Below are 19,286 nucleotides of genomic sequence, written 5' to 3' on the forward strand. Positions count from 1 at the left end.
GCCTTCTGCAGCAAAGAGTTCCACAGTATCACCACTCTCTGGCTGAAGAAATTCCTCCTCATTTCTGTTTTAAAGAATCATCCTTTTAGCCTGAGGTTTTGCCCTCTGGTTCTAGTCGTTCCTACTAGTGGAAACATCCTCTCCACGTCTACTCTATCCAGGCCTCACAGTATCCTGTAAGTTTCAATAAGATCCCCCCCTCATCCTTCTAAACTCCAACAAGTATAGACCCAGACTCCTCAACCATTCCTCATACGACAAGCTCATAATTCCAGGGATCATTCTTGTGAACCTCCTCTGGACCCTTTCCAAAGCCAGCACATCCTTCCTTAGATATGGGGCCCAATACTGCTCCCAATGCTCTAAATGGGGTCTGACCAGAGCCTTATACAGCCTCAAAAGTACATCCCTGCGCTTGTATTCTAGCCCCCTCGACATGAATGCTAACATTGCATTTGCCTTCCTAACTGCCGACTGAACCTACACATTAAGAGAATCTGGAACAATGACGCCCAAGTCCCTTTGTGTTTCTGATTTCCTAAGCATTTCCCCATTTAGAAAATAGTCTATGTCTCCATTCCTCCTTCAAAAGTGCATAACCTCACACTTTTCCACATTGTATTCCATCTGCCACTTCTTTGTCCACTCTACTAACCTGTCCAAGTCCCTCTGCAGCGCCCCCCCCCCCCCCCACCCCCGGCTTCCTCAATACTACCTGTGACTCTACATACCTTTGTATCATCTGCAAACTTAGCAACAGTGCCTTCAGTTCCTTCCTCCAAATCGTTAACACCTATTGTGAAAAGTTGTGGTCCCAGCACTGACCCTTGAGCCACACCACTAGTCACTGGCTGCCATCCTGAAAAAGATCCCTTTATCCCCAGTCTCTGCCTTCTGCCAGTCAGCCAATCCTCTATCTATGCCAGGATCTTACCCTTAACACCACAGGCACTTAACTTATTTAACAGTCTCCTATGCGGCACCTTGTCAAAGGCTTCCAGAAATCTAAATAAATCACGTTCACTGCTTCTCCTTTATCTAACTTCCTTGTTACCTACTCAAGGAACGCTAACAGATTTGTTAGACATGACCTCCCCTTGACAAAGTCGTGCTGACTCTGTCCTACTTTATTGTGCACTTCCAAGTACTCTGCAATCTCATCTTTAATAATGAACTCTAAAATCTTGCCAATGACCAAAGTCAAGCTAATCAGTCTATAATTTCCTGTCTGTTGCCCTTTTTAAACAGCGGCATTACATTAGCTACTTTCCAGTTCCTCTGGTACCCACCCTGCCTGCATTGATTCCTGAAAGATCACCACCAGTGCCTTCACAATTTCCTCAGCTATCTCTTTTAGGGTCACTGTCTGTGTGGAGTCTGCATGTTCTCCCCGTGTCTGTGTGGGTTTCCTCCAGGTGCTCCAGCTTCGTCTCACATCCAAAAAGATATGGGGGCTAGGTGGATTGGCCATGCTAAATTGCCCCTTAGTGTCAAGAGGACTAGCTATGGTAAATGCATGGGGATATGGGGATAGGGCCTGGGTGGGGTTGTGGTTAGTCCAGACTCAATGGACTGAATGACTTACTTCTGCACTACAGAGATTCCATGAGCAATGATTATCTGACCTAATATCGCCTTACATGGTTCAGTGTGAAGCATCTTGGGGCATTTCAGTACATTAAAGCTACTATATAAATAGAACTGGTTGTTGTTATTAAACTATCAAATCAAATTACTTGACCCCATCGTGAAAGAATTTCAGTGATTGAACACTGTGGGATAAAATGACTTTGAGTCGCAGGATTCTGTGTGGATATGATTGCTGTGGTTGTTCTGAAGCTGGAGATTTGAATGTGCTCTGATTTGTGGCTGCGATGGCGCAAATTAAGACCAGGGCAAAGCAAGGAATTGGAATCAGAAGCTTAGGAGTGCAGATCCTAAAAGCTTTGCAATCTCTGCAAAGAATGTTCCAGATAGTTCATGCATCTTAGTGCAGACGTTCGGATTGTCCCTCTGGTAATTTTGGAGACCAGAAATTTGAGCTCTTTTAGTGGATTTGAGAAGTTATCCATCAAAAGTTATCCCCGCTCAGGTGCGGTGTGCTGTCAAGGTGCAGAAACTGGGATTCCATCGCTAACTTGGCATCTAAGCTCATTGGAAGGTTTGACACCGAAAGCCTTTATCCCCTTCGGTGAAACTTGTCTTGCTGATCGTGTTCGCGGAGGTGTCGAAACGAGGACAAAGCGGCTTTCGTGGCTTGAAATCTCGAAGAGGAAGGTGTTTGCGTTCTCCATTCTGTGAGCAGAGTAGATCCCTAGTATTAGTGGCCTGAGTTAGGAAGACGGACTGGAAAAAACTTTTAGGCTGGAATTTTGCCGCCTCACCTGCCCCCGAATCGGGAGGGGCGAGTCTCGCAGAGCGGAAATCTCCGTGGGCCTCGGGTGGGATTTTGCCCGGATGAGGCCTTTGAGCAATGATCTTATGAAAGTACATAACATAGTTAACAGGGTGAAAAGATATTTATTCTGAAGTAACTTGAATGAGGGGAAACGTGTTTAATCTAGGGGAGGGAAAAATTACAACTGCTATCAGGAAGTTCTTCATACCATGGTGGCCAACATACATGAAAAGACCCTCTGGGTAGAGTAGTGGAGAGAATAGGCGTGTAATCATTTAATAACCAGCTGGATACGCCAGTGGGGGATTTTACACATTTCTGGGTGAATGAACTCAAAATGGCCTCCCTTATCTGTAATTGTCTTGTGATTAAAAAGTGGAGTACACAGAGGAAAGGACTTTGGCTGCCACGCATGGTGATATCTTAAATGCATTCAAAAACAACTTGCGGTTTTTGCTCGGAATACCAAACAGGGAGAAACCTTCATGAATGCACTTATCAGTTTCTCTGTCCAAAGGAAAATTCCACAAACTCCCCGGTTAAACTGGACAACAGAAAGAAGCCATTTTATTCATTGCTCACCTACAGCAACTGTTTCTGTTCCGATTAAGGACAATCCTGTCCACTTATATTGTTGTGAAGCAAAACACTTTCTTTTTCGTCGATGTTTCCTCTTACAGGTCTGAACACGAAGGAGGCCCAGGTTGTTGCACTGTCAACGGGGACAAAATGTATAAACGGAGAATACATTAGCAACCAGGGTCTAACGCTTAACGATTGCCATGCTGAAATTGTGGCTCGGAGATCTTTTCTTCGTTTCCTTTACTCTCAGCTGGAACTTCATTTAAGGTAAGGAGAAAACAAGCATGCTGCTTCTTGTTCTTCTTGATCCTTTGCTCTGTCACATGGTCCAGAGGGGTAGTCCAGATGGATGGCACAATGGTTAGCACTGCTGCCTCACGACTCCAGGGACCCAGGTTCGATTCTGCCCTTGGGTGACTATCTGTATGGAGTTTGTGTGTTCTCCTTGTGTCTTCATGGGTTTCCTCCGGGTGCTCTGATTTCCTCTCTGTCTGAGAAGGTGTCCAAGCGCCTTCCAGTGAATAGTTCAATCACATGGCTGGCATGTCAAGATGTCCCCTCCATACCTGTACCTTCTACTGTAAATATCTGCATGATTCTGTAATCCTAATAAACATTTGGCAACTTCTACAAGCCTGCTTAATAATGTCTAAACAATACACACCACGAGTAACGACAACTCCACAAAACTTACCCCAGTTCAATGGCTTGGTGGTATTATCAATGGAATAGTAATCCAGAGACCCAGTGAAATGCTCTGGGGACCCAGGTTCAAATCCCGCCAGGGCAGGTGGTGGAATGTGAATTCAATAAAAAAATCTGGATGACCACAAAACCATTATCATAAAAATCCAGTGGTTCACTGATCTCCTTTAAAGAGGGAAATCTTCCATGCTTACATGGTCTGGCCTTCATGTGGCTCCAGACCCATAGCAGTGTCATTGACTATTAAATGCCCAGGCTAGCCACTCAGTCCAGGGGCAATTAGGGATGGGCAATGAATGCCCAGCCAGTGATGCCCAAACCCCAGAATTAAAAGAAAACCTGAGTTCAGGATTCCTGCCAGCTCCTGCATTTGTAAAATAGTCTAGGAATTGGGATGGAGGAGGGACTGGAAATGGTCAAACAGCACGATTCACTTTTCTCAATGCTTGTGTGAGCAATGTGAGGTGCTCCGTGGATAAGCAGGTTGCCATGGTTACCTTTCCAAGGCTCAAAAAGCAACTTTGCAGCTTCCTCTTTCTCAGAAATATGCACCTAATTTCACAATCGGAGCATACCTGTTTGCACATCATCACTTTTATTGTATATATTTCCAGCAACAAACAGTTTAAATGTTTTTATTATTCATTTGAAGAATGTGGCTGGGCCCACATTTATTGCCCATCCCTTATTACCCTTGGTAAGCTGCCTTCTTGAACAGCTGCAGTCCATGTGATGCAGGTACACCCACAGTGCAGTGCGGCATGGTGGAACAGTGCCTCACAGCACCAGGGACCCGAGTTCGATTCCTGGCTTGGGTCACTGCCTGTGCGGAGTCTGCACGTTCTCCCCACATCTGCATGGATTTCCTTCAGATGCTCCGGTTTCCCCCCACTGTCCAAACGATGTGCTGGTTAGGTGCATTGACCATGCTAAATTCTCCCTCAGTGTACCTGAACAAACGCCGGAGTGTGGCGATGAGGGGATTTTCACAGTAACTTCATTGCAGTGTCAATGTAAGCCTACTTGTGACACTAATAAGTAAACTTAAACTCAATCTGTCATTTACATTAATTTGGGAAGAACAGAAACTTCAACCAAAATCAGACACATTTGTTTTAGGGAACTGAGATTAATGTATTAAATAGTAGTATTGAATAGACTGTAAATACAACATTCCCTCCTTAACTGGTCTGTCGATAGCAAATGCTTGTTCCAAATAGATTGCTCCTTAATCAGATGATCTACAACAAGAGAACAAAAATGCATTTTATTACGATAAACAAATACCGGGAGGATAAATAATTCACAAACTATTTTCCTTTCTCTTGCATCCAATCAATTAAGGCACATTTCACAGCCAAACAGCTAATGGCAGTGAAAGGACTTTGCAAGGAAATTTGTGTTATCGCTAATTGATGATTAGACCGAGAGGTTGAAACCTGGGCACTTCAATTCTATTGGGAAGAAGAGGAAGAAAACAGCTGTTTACACCGTCAACTTTGAATATCTATAAATAAAAGGACTTTTATTTTCCTCCCTCCACAATCTTCGCGGGCTTGGAGAGCCGGAGGACCTGTTCCCGTGCTGTACTCTTCTTTGTTCTAAGCCATCTATGTCCACATTTGGGGAGGCGGAATGGCTCAACCCATAGAACCTCCATATCGAGGGCAGGTTTTAGCACATTACTGAAAATGACAGGCTCGGGGAAAAGGCATACCGACCAGTGTCAAAGGTGGTCCTCGATCAACCCAAAAGTTGTCGTCTGACATAAAAACAGAAAGTGCTGAAAATACTCAGCAGATGACCAGTTAAGGAGGGAATGTTGTATTAACAGACTATTCAATACTACTGTTTAATATATTAATCTCAGTTCCCTAAAACAAACGTGTCTGATTTTGGTTAAAGTTTCTGTTCTCCCCAAATTAATGTAAATGACAGATTGAGTTTAAGTTTATTTATTAGTGTCACAAGTGGGCATACATTAACACTGCAATGAAGTTACTGTGAAAATCCCCTCATTGTCACACTCCAGCGCCTGTTCAGGTACACTGAGGGAGAATTTAGCATGGCCAGTGCACCTAACCAACACGTCTTTCGGACAATGGGGGGAAACCGGAGCATCCAAAGGAAATCCATGCGGACATGTGGAGAACGAGCAGACTCCGCACAGACAGTGACCCAGATGACGGCTGCTGTCACAGCTCCAGGGACCTGGGTTCGATTCCAGCCTTGGGTGATGTAATATGTCCTCAGAGACAGAAGTCCCTTCACCAAAATTCCTTTATTTACCAGATCCAACAACAATATACAGAGGGCTCTCAGTATGCAGTCTACATCCGAGTGCCAGAGGAACTGACACGCCAGTTTAAGGACAGAGCATGGGGCCCCCTGATTGGGCCAAAAATTTGACCCAAATCAGGGAGTTCATATTCAAACAGGCCAACCTCAATTGTCTGATTAAAATCATTATAGGTGATTGTCTGTGTGGGATTTGTACATACTTCCTGTGTGTCAGTGTGTGTTTTCTCCCAGTGCTCTGGTTTCCTCCGACACTCCAAGGATGTGCAAGATAGGTGGATTGGCCATGTTAAGTTGCCTCTTACTGTCCCAAGATGTGTAGGGTAAGAGGATTAGGTAAAGGGAATGAGGTGGCATTGGGACTGAATCACAGAAACCCTACAGTGCAGAAAGTGGCCATTCGGCCCACTAAGTCTCTACCAACCACAATCCCAGCCAGGCCCTACCCCCATGTCCCTACACACTTACCTGCTAATCCCTCTAACCTACGCATCTCAGGACACTAAGGGGCAATTTTAGCATGACCAATCAACCTAACCCACACATCTTTGGACTGTGGCAGGAAGCCGGAGGAAACCCACGCAGACATGAGGAGAATGTGCAAACTCCACACAGTGACTCCAAGCTAGGAATCAAACCCAGGTCCCTGGAGCTGTGGAGGAGCAGTGCTAACCACTGTGCTACTGTGCCGCCCTCTGTGGGCCTGGATCAGATGATCTGTTGCAGAGTCGGGGTAGACTCGATGGGCCAAATGGCCTCCTTTTGCACTGTAGGGGTTCCTGATAGCCAGGCAGCCTTGCCTGCCTGAGGCTTGTAAGATCCCACCCAAGGCCGACAGAGAATGCCGTTCAGCGAGCCTCACCTGACCTGACTCCAGGGTGGCCGTGCAGGTAAAACTCTGGCCATGGACTTTATTGCAAGAGGGAGCTTGTGGAGAGACAGACAGAGTTAACATCTTGAACCCAATATGTCTCTTATTCAAAACTCCTACAGATGCTACCTGACCTGCTGACCCTTTCCAGCATTTCCTATTTTTATTTCAGATCTCCAGCATCCACAGGATTTTGCTTTTACACAGTTTGTCGGAGATGGTTTGGTCACAGATCTTTTTCATTTGTGCAGCTTCTCCCTCCATCACTCAGGTGTCCTAGCAACACAAATAGAATTGTTTCCTAGGAGACAGCTTCGGTCCAAATGTCAGAGCCTTCAAAAATTAAGTTTATTTATTCGTGTCACAAGTGGACTTACATTAACACCGCAATGAAATCACTGTGAAAATCTTTAGTCGCCACGTTCCAGTGCTTGTTCGGGTGCACTGAGGGAGAATTTAGCACGGCCAAAGCACGCTAACCAGCATGTCTTTTAAACTATGGGAGGAAATTGGAGCGTCCACAGGAAACACGGGGAGAACTTGCAGACTCCACGGACAATGACCCAAGCTGGGGATCGATCCTGGGACCTGGCGCTGTGAGACATCAGTGCTAACCACTGTGCCATCACGCCACATTTGGGAGTGGAGATACTCTAGAGTAAGAAACATAGAAACATGGAAACTAGAAGCAGGGTTAGGCCATTCAGCCCTTTAAGCCTGCTCCGCCATTCATTTTGACCATGGCTGATCATCGAATTCAATATCCTGATTCCTCACCTTCCCCCCCTCAAGAGTACATGAACAATGGGCCACTTACAGTCCCCATGCCTGGGTCCTATTTGTTCTACTGTATTATTCTGCTTCAAATAAAGCAGCAGTATGTGCTGTAAAAATTGTTCAGGGAATTTTTTAAAAAATGCTAGTTACAAATTGGGTGAAACGTCAGTTGTTATTGAATCACAAACTGATGAATCTTTTGCTAATTTCTTGTAACACACAGTAGCACATGGCACGGTGGCACAGCAGTTAGCACTGCTTCACAGCTCCAGGGACCTGGGCTCGATTCCTGGCTTGGGTCACTGTCTTGTGGAGTTTGCATATTCTTTTCGTGTCTGCGTGGGTTTCCTCCAGGTGCTCCGGTTTTCTCCCACAGTCCAAAGATGTGCGGGTTAGGTAGATTGGCCATGCTAAAGTTGCCTCTTAGTGTTCTGAGATGCATGGATTAGTGGGTAAATATGTAAGGATAGTGAGTAGGGCCTGCACTGTAGGGTTTCTATGACTCTACACCTCATACTAACACCAGTTTACAAAACTGCCGAGAACGAGGTTTTCATGATTGAAGCCACATTTAAATCAGTCATTAGAAGAAAAACAGCCCAGACAGAAATAGAGTCACGATAGAGGCAGAGCAAGAAGAACTATGATGTTGAATAAGAAGGTTAAAGTGAAAGAACATAAATGATTGAAGTGCTACCAGGAAACATTGTGAAAATATGTGGTCCTCACACATGATATTTGGCAGTGGGAAGGTTGGGTTTGTACATATGGATCATGTTTTATCTTCAGATGTCTACAATGAAGAAGGGATTGGGAGGAATCAAATGTGCTTGATGAATTGGATAGTTGGGATGCGAGTAGAACAGTTACTCCAATACAAGTGATGCCTGAAACCAGTTCAGATCTGAGTCAGTAAGAAGTGTCAGAACACCAGGTTAAAGTCCGATAGGTTTATTTGGTAGCATGAGCTTTCGGAGCACTGCCCCTTCATCAGGTCAGTGCTCTGAAAGCTTGTGCTACCAAATAAACCTCCTGGATTTTAACCTGGTATTGTGAGATTTCTTACTGTGCCTTCCCCAGTCCAACGCCGGCATCTCCACATCATTGGATCCGAGTCAGAGTCAGGCAGACACCTCTGATGAAGTGGACAATTCAATGGAAGGGCAAAACCAGTCTTTGTTGGAGAAAAAGTCTCCTCAGATCCGGGCTCAAATGTGTCAAGGCCCTTCCCCAAGTTCAGAAAGTTTAAATCAAGGAACATTGCATCCTTTAGGCTAAGCTGGATTTGTAAATAAATTGAAACAAGAAATGTGTAAAAGTTGTATGGATTTGGAACATTGTGTAACTTTTTCATTTAGGAAAGAGGGGTGCAATAGCACCCTCTTGTGGCCTTTTACATAAATATGTAAGTTAATCAAAACCAGAATAAATCAGTTCATTTGAGTACTTGACTTCCATGTGGCATATAGTCTCCTTTGTCCTGCAAAGATGTCACATCTCTCATTGGTGGACAAATCCTGAAATCTAGAAAAATCTACAAGTGTTTACAACTGGTAACATTGCTTTAAATTTAGTAGGTGAATGTTGAGGATTCTTAGTGCACTCCTAAAAAGTACAGCAACGTGAACCATTTAGAAATTCTTTGCTTTAGGGTATGATGCCAAGCCACCTGCAACAATTGAACAGTCAGATAATTGGTGATTATGGTAATTTTGTTACAATCTTCATTGAGGCCAATAACTTTTAAAAAGAGATTTATATTTACAGCTTGAAAGAATTACACGACCAGATTCCATGATTTAAAACTTTTACTATAATAAATGACCAAATGCATTACTGACTAAACACCATTTTATTTTCATAGGCAAGTTATACTTTAAACTACAAAGATAAAATTCTCCTTTTAAACTTATTATATATCACCCTCTTCATAGAATTACAGTTCCATTGTTCTTCTCAGCTTCCAATGCGTTCCCATATCTCTGTTTCACCAAGTAATTTGGAGTGACCATTTCCATGTGCTTTCCTCATATTTTACAGAGTTTTTCTTTATTAAAGCCAGCACCAGAAGTAAACGTATTCTGATGATGATTTTGACTGTCCAGATGACTAGGAAAAACCCAATATAGCACTTGTCCATTGACAGTCAGCCAATGGTCCTGAGCTCTGGAATTCCCTCCCTCAACCTCTCTGCCCCTCTCCTCCTTCAGGATGAACCTTAAAACCTTCCTCCCTGAGCAGGCACTAGTTCACCTATCAGTGGCAGTGACTGACCATTCAAAAGGATACAAATCCATCTCAGATGCCCATTCACAACAAGCCATAGCTGTTTGTAGAACTTTGCTCTGTGCAAATTGGCAGCCGCATTTCCTGAAATAGAACATTTTAAAGATGTGGGTGGAAAGCACTTCAGGACATCCTGAGGTTCTTTCAGGCGCAACGTGAATGCAAACTTCTTTCCTTACCTCGAGCGGAAAGAACACTATTTATGCTTAAACCTTTTTTTATCAAATCAAGGATTTCCTTTGGACATTTTTCCAATTCTCCCTTTCAAGTTCAGTGATTAACAGGCATCTGACAGATTCAATAACATGAGTAGGGAGAGACTGGGGTATGGTAGCAGTGTTACCAGTGGCACGGTGGCACAGCGGTTAGCACTGCTGCCTCACAGCACCAGGGACCCAAATTCAATTCCAGCCTTGGGTCACTGTCTGTGCAGAGTTTGCACATTCTCCCTGTGTCTGTGTGGGTTTCCTCTGGGTGCTCCGTTTTCTTCCCACATTCCAAAAATGTGTGGGTTAATGCTAAATTGCCCCTTAGTGTCAGGGCGGTGAGCAAGGGTAAATGCATGGGGTTATGGGGATAGGGCCAGACTCGATGGGCTGAATGGTCTCTTTCTGCCCTGTAAGGATTCTATGATTCTCCTGAGCTAGTAAGTCAAAGACCCAGAGCAAGATTTGGGATCCTGAGTTCAAATCCCACTGCGGCAGATGATGACACTTGATTTCCATTTTAATAAACTCTAGGATTAAAAATCTAATGCTGAGAGGAATATGAGACAAATGCGGGCGACTGGGACTAGCTGGGAGGGCAGCATGGACTAGCTGGGCTGAAGGGCCTATTTCCATGCTGTATTGCTCTATAACTCTCTGACAATGAGGCCATCAGCAGTTGTAAAAATGCATGTGGTTCATTAATGTCCTTAAGTAAGGATATCCTTATCTGGTCTGGCCTACATGACAACCTTTGAGACACATCCACAACAAATGTGGTTGACTTTGAAATGCCCTCTGAAATGGAGGGCAGTTAGGGACGGGTAATAAACTCTGGCCCAGTCAGTGACCTCACATCACATCAAAGAATTCCTAAAGTCTAGCCGCAAAGCAGTCGAATGACATTTGTGCCAAAACCTTTCCCCACACTTTTGTCTCAGGCCAGGAACTTTCCACTGGGTTCGGAGTTTGCACATTGATGCAGTCGAGTTGTTTGTGTTGGATGGAATTGGAGCTTTTGAATTCCTCATGAAGCAGAAAATGCTGGAAAAGCTCGGCAGGTCAGGCAGTATCTGTGAAGCGAGGAAGAGTTCATGTTTCAAGTCAATGACTTTTCCTCAGATGAATTAAGTTAAGTTCGAGCGAGAGTTGGCAACTTGGGCCAAGTACACAAGATTTACCTTGATACCAGCCCTGGAAAAGTTCAACTGTTTAAAACACCTGGGTAACTTCATGGTGCCACCCCAGCGGCACCAACCAGCTAAATACCACTCTTCACTTCCTCAGACCACCTGACCACCCTACCACCTGACCCAACTACCCCAATCACCTGACTACCGCTCCCAACCTAACCCGATGCCACCTGAACATCTGAATATGACCCCCCCCCCCCCCACCCAGGCTGTATGACTCACCTCAGCCACCTGCCCATGTCATTCACCCACCCACCTACCCATTCACCAATCCACACTCAATCGTGAATGTTGCCTGGCCACGAGGGAGTTGGCTGTGAGGAGAGGTTGAATAAATTAGGATTGTTTTCACTGGAAAGACAGAGGCTGAGGGGAGACCTGATAGAGGCTTACAAAATTATGAGAGGCGTAGACAGGGTGGAGAGGCAGAGGCTTTTTCCCAGGGCGGAAGCGTCAATTACAAGGGCCACAGAGGGTCAAAGTGAGAGGGAGAAAGTTTAAAGAAGGTGTGCAGGGAAAGATTTTCACACAGAGAGTGGTGGGTGCCTGGAATGCATTGCCATTGGAGCTGGTTGAAAGGAAGGCACATTAGCAACATTTACGAGGCATCTGGATGGGTACGTGAATAGGGAAGGAATAGAGGGATACGGACTGAGTAAGGGTAGATAGTTTTCTTCTTTAGCTTAGTTAGGGCATCATGATTGGCATAGGCTTGCGGGGCCAAAGGGCCTGTTCCTATGCTGTACCTTTCTTTGTTCTTTCTTTACTCTTTGAATGAGGAACTTTAAACAATTAATACCAGCAGAGACAAAAAACAGCATTTGAAAAGGCTGGACCTTCAAATACTTTGCAGAATATGCAGCCACTGCTGTTAAAAAGGGGGCAGGAAATCCCACCCTCTGTTCCCCTCTCCACAGATGCTACCAGACCTGCTGAGTGTTTCCAGTGTGATAACTCAGGAAGCCCAACTGGAAAAGAACAGTATTTATACTTACCCAGCAGGGGAGAATCAATGGTTGATCTCTCAGGCTAGGGTAGAGTCCATGATCAGGATAGTCAATGAGGTTTAACTGAGGCCACACTGAACCCAATTCTTCAAAGCCATTTCAGCATCGGATCAAGCCCAAGATGCCTTGTCCTGTCAGCTTGGATCTTGTTTGTCTCTCTTGTGGGGACGTGGATTGGATTCAATTTGAATTTGGTTTTTTTGGATTTTTTTTAACACAAAATAAAGCCACTACTCCGTGACGTACATACATAAGTCCCAGCTTCCTTTTTATTTAAACACTTCATCCAAATACATTACAACCCAAATACATTATAAATTACAATCCAAATGCATTATAAATTGCAGTCTAAATGCAATATAATTTCACGATGATTAATTATTAAAGCAACAAGCTAATATGATGTCAACAGCAAATACACCGTCCTTAATACAGCAGCAAACAACCTCCCAAATGGGATGGATAGGATAGAGGTGGAGAGACTCTTCCCGCTCAAAAAAGACAGTAGGACTAGGGGGCACAGCCTCAAGATAAAGGGGAGGCGGTTTAGAACGGAGTTGAGGAGGAACTTCTTCATTCAAAGGGTGGTGAATCTCTGGAATTCTCTGCCCGTTGAAGTGGTGGAGGCTGCCTCGCTAAATATTTTTAAAAAGCGGGTTGATGGGTTCTTGATAAGAGAGGGGATTAAGGGTTATGGGGAGACGGCGGGAAAGTGGAACTGAGCCACGACAGATCAGCCATGATCTTATTGAATGGCGGGGCAGGCTCGAAGGGCTAGATGGCCTACTCCTGCTCCTATTTCTTATGTTCTTATGTTCTTATGTTCTTTCAGTCACCTTCCAGGGTTTTGTCTTCTGGAATTCCACCGCCCGGGATTTTGCCATCCGGGGTTTCCCTTTCCAGGGTTTTGCACTCTAGGGTGCACAAGTCCTAACCAGAACAACAATTCTCATACAAGTTCCAACTGGGGACAACAGACCCTTCCAGGTTTGTGCCTTATAAAAGGCTCAAGTGTTGAGTTCCACCTGGGCAGACCATTGCCAGTCACCAAGGAAACTCATATTCAATGAGCCCCACAGGGACATGAATTCATAAGCTCATAACCTTATAAGATACAGGAGCAGAATTAAGCCATTTGGCCTATCGAGTCCACTCTGCCATTCGATCATGGCTGATGAGCTCCTCATCCCCATTTTACTGCTTTCTCCTCATAACCCTTCAACCCATTCCCAGCTAACAATCTGTCTAACTCCTCCTTAAATTTACTCACTGTCCCAGCATCCACCTCACGTTGGGCTAGCGAATTCCACAGATTCACAACCCTTTGTGAGAAGTAGTTTCTCCTCAACTCTGCTCTGAATTTGCTACCCCTTATCCTAAGACTATGACGTCTTGTCTTGTGTGCCCCACAAGAGGAAGCATCCACTCCACATCTACATTATCCACACCTTTTACCATATTGTATACCTCATTTTGATCACCCCTCATTCTTCTACATTCCAGAGAGTATAGGCCTAAAGTGTTCGATCTCTCAGTTAGAGATTCCCCATGGAACACATGGGGGTTATCACATCCAGCATTGTCCGCTTTTATTTCAGATTTCCAACATCGGCAGGCAGTATTTTGCTGCTGCCTTAGCCTCTGGTATAATTGTTTAATGCAATCTGTTGTTCCTATAAAGCTGTGTCTCTCTGCCAAGCCACACTTTTTCCCTGTCGTAACTGTGCAGTATTAATGCGCAAAGTACAATCTGGAAAGTCCACGGCCCAACTGGTGGGACATAATTGGTTGCTCTCCTTCCATCTGATCCCTCAAAGTGTAGTTAAGTTGCAGAATATGCACTTTGCAGCTGTGATCAACAGTCCCTCAGTGCCTCAAGGTTAAACAACAAAACCAGGTCAGGAACGCCTGGTGTCGAGAAACCTCTGTTTGTATTATGGATTAAGGAAGGCAGCAGGATGGGATCAATTAGGGATGAATTCCTGAATGGCAGCGGGAGACAGGGGATTCCAACAGAAGGAAGAAGCAAGATTAAATCAAAGCCCATGTTCAAGCTTTAATAAAAATTAAGCAGTCAGCTTATTTACCTGTTAATTGTGTTGAGCTGGGCAGCTCCCATGTTACTATCTGGGTGTGTGTGAGACTGGCAGCCTGTGTGTGGCACTGGCTGCCTGTATTTGTGATGGCCTGTGTGTATGAGACTGGCTGTCTATGTATGAGACTGGCTGCTCTGTGTGTGTGTGTGTGTGTGTGTGTGTGTGTGTGTGTGTGTGTGTGTGTGTGTGTGTGTGTGTGTGTGTGACTAGCTGCCCGTGTGTGTGACTGGCTGCCTGTGTTTGTAACTGGCTGTCTGTGTATGAAAGACTACCACTTTGTGTGTGACTGGCCGCCTCTGTGTGTGCAGCACGGTAGCACAATGGTTAGCACTGCTGCTTTGCAGCTCCAGGGACCTAGGTTCGATTCCCAGCCTGGGCCACTGTGTGTGTGGAGTTTGCACATTCTCCTCATGTCTGCATGGGTTTCCTCCGGGTGTTCCAGTTTTCTCCCATAATCCAAAGATGTGCGGGTTAGGTTAATTGGCCATGCTAAAAAAATCGCCCCTCAGAGTCCTGAGATGTGTAGTAGGTTAGATGGATTAGCGGGTAAATGTGTAGAGATGTGGAGTTGGGGCTTGGGTGGGATTGTGGTTGGTGCAGACTCGATGGGCCAAAAGGCCTCTTTCTGCACTGTAGGGTTTCTATGATTCTATGACAGACTACCTGTGTGTGTGACTGCCTGTATGTATGAGGCTGGCTGCCTGGTTTCTGCTCTGTGAGAGTAGACACATACAAACACATATGTGGCTAAGTTGATTGTTCCCATCTGCCTGATACCTGTAGGATTCCGGCTGAGGCGCTATTCAATTGCCCTCTCACCAATATTCTAGACAATGGGTGCAATCTTGCCGGCTCAACAAAGGGGCTGCTCAGCAAGGGGGGCTCTGAGATGGGTGGGGGGGAATTGTACAGCAGTAGGGTGGGGAAGGTTGTGTGTAAGGTTGGGGGGTTGTGCATGGGGGGATGTGCTAGTATGGATTGTGATGGTGGGTGGGGAGGGGGAGCAGGTCGAGGGTCAGCCAGGGGACTCATCAGGAGGGTCCTGATGCCGTGGCCCGTGCTGGTGTTGGAGGATAGCAATGTCGCCGCTGATGACAGGTGCTGGGGGGATAAGATGCCCATGGTGGGAGGTGGGAGGTGGGAAGAGGTCTCCCTGTTCACTCGGAGATTGGGGCACCCTGTGCAATGTCAGTTGGGTGCTCTGAAGCCAGTTTCACTGGTGTACATACCCCTCCCCCCGCCACACACCCTTCAATCAACAGGGAAAGCTCCCAGCCATCAGAGAAACTGAAGATTGCAGTACAGAGCTCCCCCAAAAGACCAGCGTGGAGGGTTCCCATTTTCACACGCTGTTTTAGCACTTGGGGAAATTCCACACAATGTATTTTATGAGATGCAGGAAAAATAACCCAGCGCAGCGATGCCCAGCCGATATGATCATTGTTGCAACATCACGAGAAAGGAATGAAATTAATTCCACAACACTGGGGAGTGATCCTCCCAATCCTCTGCGATGCTCCAACAGCGCAGCAGGCCAAGAGACTCAAGCTGAGGCCATTTTGCAGGCTCCCCACTGGGCGCCATGGCCTCCATGAGTCTCCGGGCGCCAGATTTCCAATGCCCAAAGTAGGCGCGGAGTTGAATAAATTATTCTCATCGCAATTTACATCTGATTAGCGAGCCCGAGACTGATATCTCCAGGCCCGCTGGAGTCTCCCTGCCCCCCTCTCCACCCACCAGGAGTGGTTCACTGCAGTGGGGTTTACAGCAGCACCCCACTAATGGCCAGCTCCGCAATCTTCAAGGAGCTAGCCCCCTAATCTGCCCCACCTCCAGGTTCATGGTCCAAGTAGGAAGTGCTGTAAGAAGTCTGACAACACCAGGTTTAAGTCCAACCGATTTATTTGATAGTAAACTGTGAGTTTACTATCAAATAAACCGATTGGACTCAAACCTGGTGTTGTCAGACTTCTTACAGTGTTTACCCCAGTCCAACGCCGGCATCTCCACACCAAGTAGGAAGAGCAGTGGACCACGCAATGCCCATCAAAGGGGTGGCAATCCGGACCTGTGGCAGCTGCACTGGGGGATGCGCGCAGGTCAGCGATCCAGAGGGCATCTCGACACTGGCCTGCACCGCAGCAAAGAAAATCACAGGATGGAAGCCGGCAGATCCATCGGGATCTGCCCCATCCCTCACCTCCCCCCACAGCCCACCTCCCACCCCCAACAACACCTCCCACAAGGGTGGATAAATCTAGCCCAATGTTTCAGACCCATGACCTTTCCGTTAGAACTTATACTCTGCCTAATTTTGCCTACAAGTGAATTTGACGGAAAATTAAATTGAGCAGAATTTAGTTTCTAGTTTGTTGTTGCCCTTGTTTCGGTGCTGCCCAACTCAAGGTTACATCCCCAAGGGCACCCTTGTTTGACGAAGCCACAGAGAATTGAAAATAATGTTACATGAATGGGGAGTACTTTTCAAAGTTTGGATAAGGGAAGCTCTACTTCGGTAAACAAAATAATGTTTGCGGCTGAATGTTGCTTAAATTTCTTCTTTTAAAAAAGTGGGTTCAATTCAAAAAAGAAACACACAAATCACGAACTTCAGGTTTAAAACGTCATGGTAATCCAGCATGTTTAAATACTCCAGCATCAGAATGAAATAGCCCAGGATTTGCAATGTAACCTGCCTGCTAGGAGTCAGATTGCACGCACAGCTGTAAAAGCCACCTCAAGCTCCCCACCAAACAAGAGCATTTGGTTTGACATTAAATAGACTTTGGTACTTTCCCAAGGTTGAAATTGCCAAAACGGAAACCTCTCGGAAGGGTGACAAATGGAAAACGCTTAATGGGTTAAGAGGCAAGTGGTCTTTCTTGTCTGAGTGATTTGGAATGTATGGAAATCCATTGCTCTCTTTGGGTTTCGCCTACTGCTGAGTTCAGCTCAGAAGAAATTGCATTAACCATGAACTGATTTTGCTGTTCACATGAACAGGATGTCTGAATAGCTGAGAGATCAGCTTTCTAATGGCTCCCTCACAGCGGCTGTGAAAATGGAAGCCTCCACTCAATCTTTTAAACTGAGAAAGAGTTGTAATAACATTGGAGTAAGGCGAGATTTTCAACTTCTAATGATGGCCCCTGTGTCATTTTGCCGTGCCTAAGGGTTCGCCATGTGGAATATCAAAATCGACATTTTGTTGAGTTACAGAACAGTACAGAACTGAGTGGAGGCATTTGTCCATCTTAGCTGCGTCAGTTCTTTGAAAGAATTATCCAAATAATCCCAATTGCTTGCCTTTTCCCTGGAGCCTTGCAGCACCTTTCAACACGGTGTCACAGTGATGAGCACTGCAGCCTCACAGCACCAGGGACCCAGGTTCAATTCCTGGTGTGGGTCGTTGTCTGCACGGAGTGTGCACGTTCTCCCAGTGCCTACATGGGTTTCCTCTAGGTGCTCCGGTTTCCTCCCACAATCTGAACAGCGTGCTGGTTGGGTATATTAACCATGCTAAATTCTCCCTCAATGCACCCAAACAGGTGCCGGAGTGCAACAACTCGCCAATGTTTACAGTAACTTCATTGCGGTGTTAATATAAGCTTACTTGTGACACTAATAAATAAACATAAACATTTGAACAGCCTGCAGAAGGCAAAGAGCATTTTTTAAACCCTGGTCTTTTCAGCCAGACTTCTAAGGCTTTAAATAAACAGAACAGCAAGAACATGTTTGGAACAGCAGACAAAAAACTTAAATACCTGGAGAGGAAAATGAGTGTCAAGCCTGATAAACTTAAAATATTTTGATCAAGGACTTTTTTTATTTGTTTGACGGTGTTCAGAGAAGGCAGTATATTTCATTAATCTCACCAAAGAAAGCTGATAAAAGTGTGATCTAATATTGTGCGCTCTGAAGAAGTACTGAAATTTTCCTTACTGATCGTCAACCCATCTCATCAATGTGATATTGTCCCTTTTATATCAGAAACCCTTTCAGTAAAGTCTAGAAAGAGAAGACTCCACGAAATGTAAGGCCATCCAGTAAATAGATGCACCCTATGAAGTGTGAGATAATAATCAATGCTAAAAAAAGGTCTAAAATAAGTTTTCAGAGAATTCAGATTTCAAAACTGTGTAAAGCACTGGTCACCCTATTATAGAAAGGATATTGTTAAACTAGAAATCGTGCAGAGAAGATTTACCAGGATGCTACCGGGACTTGATGGTTTGAGTTATAAGGAAAGGCTGGATAGACTGGGATGTTTTTCTCTGGAGTGTAGAAGGCTGAGGGGTGATCTTTTTGAGGTCAATAAAATAATGAGAGGCATAAATCAGCTAGATAGTCAATATCTTTTCCCAAAGGTAGGGGAGTCTAAATAGAGGGCATAGGTTTAAGGTGAGAGCAGAGAGATACGAAAGGATCCAGGGGCAATTTTTTTCACTCAGAGAGCAGTGAGGGTCTGGAATGAGCTGCCAGAGGCAGTAGTAGAAGTGTTACAATTTTGTATTTTATAGGGTATAGAGGGATATGGACCAAATGTGGGCAATTGGGATGAGCTTAGTGGTAAAAAGTGGGCGATGTGGACCAGTTGGGCCAAAGGGCCTGTTTCCATGCTGTAAAATTCTACGACTCTCTAAATACCATCTCACGCTGCAGTTATACCTTACATGTACTACTTGAAAGCAGCAAAGGAGGGTTTTTTTTCCTGATCTATGCATTAACATTAGACCAACAACAGTCAAGAAGCTCGACACCATCCAGGACAAAGCTTTGTGGCACCCCATCCCACCATCTTAAACATTCACTCACTCCCTCAGCCACCGACACACAGAAGCAGCAGTGTGTACCTTCCAGAAGA

General features: G+C 45.2%; 1 protein-coding gene across 1 annotated transcript in view; it reads left to right on the plus strand.

The window, feature by feature from the left end:
• adarb2 (adenosine deaminase RNA specific B2 (inactive)) overlaps positions 1-19,286 on the plus strand; it is a 665,338-nt gene that overhangs the window by 548,093 nt on the left and 97,959 nt on the right. The window contains exon 6 of the mRNA XM_080217455.1: positions 3,079-3,247. Within this exon, the coding sequence (XP_080073581.1) occupies positions 3,079-3,247 (169 nt within the window). The remainder of the gene's footprint in view (positions 1-3,078; positions 3,248-19,286) is intronic.

The sequence above is a fragment of the Carcharhinus amblyrhynchos genome, chromosome 2 (genome assembly GCF_965287045.1).
Source record: "Carcharhinus amblyrhynchos chromosome 2, sCarAmb.v2.hapA, whole genome shotgun sequence".
In the NCBI taxonomy this organism is placed as follows: domain Eukaryota; kingdom Metazoa; phylum Chordata; class Chondrichthyes; order Carcharhiniformes; family Carcharhinidae; genus Carcharhinus; species Carcharhinus amblyrhynchos.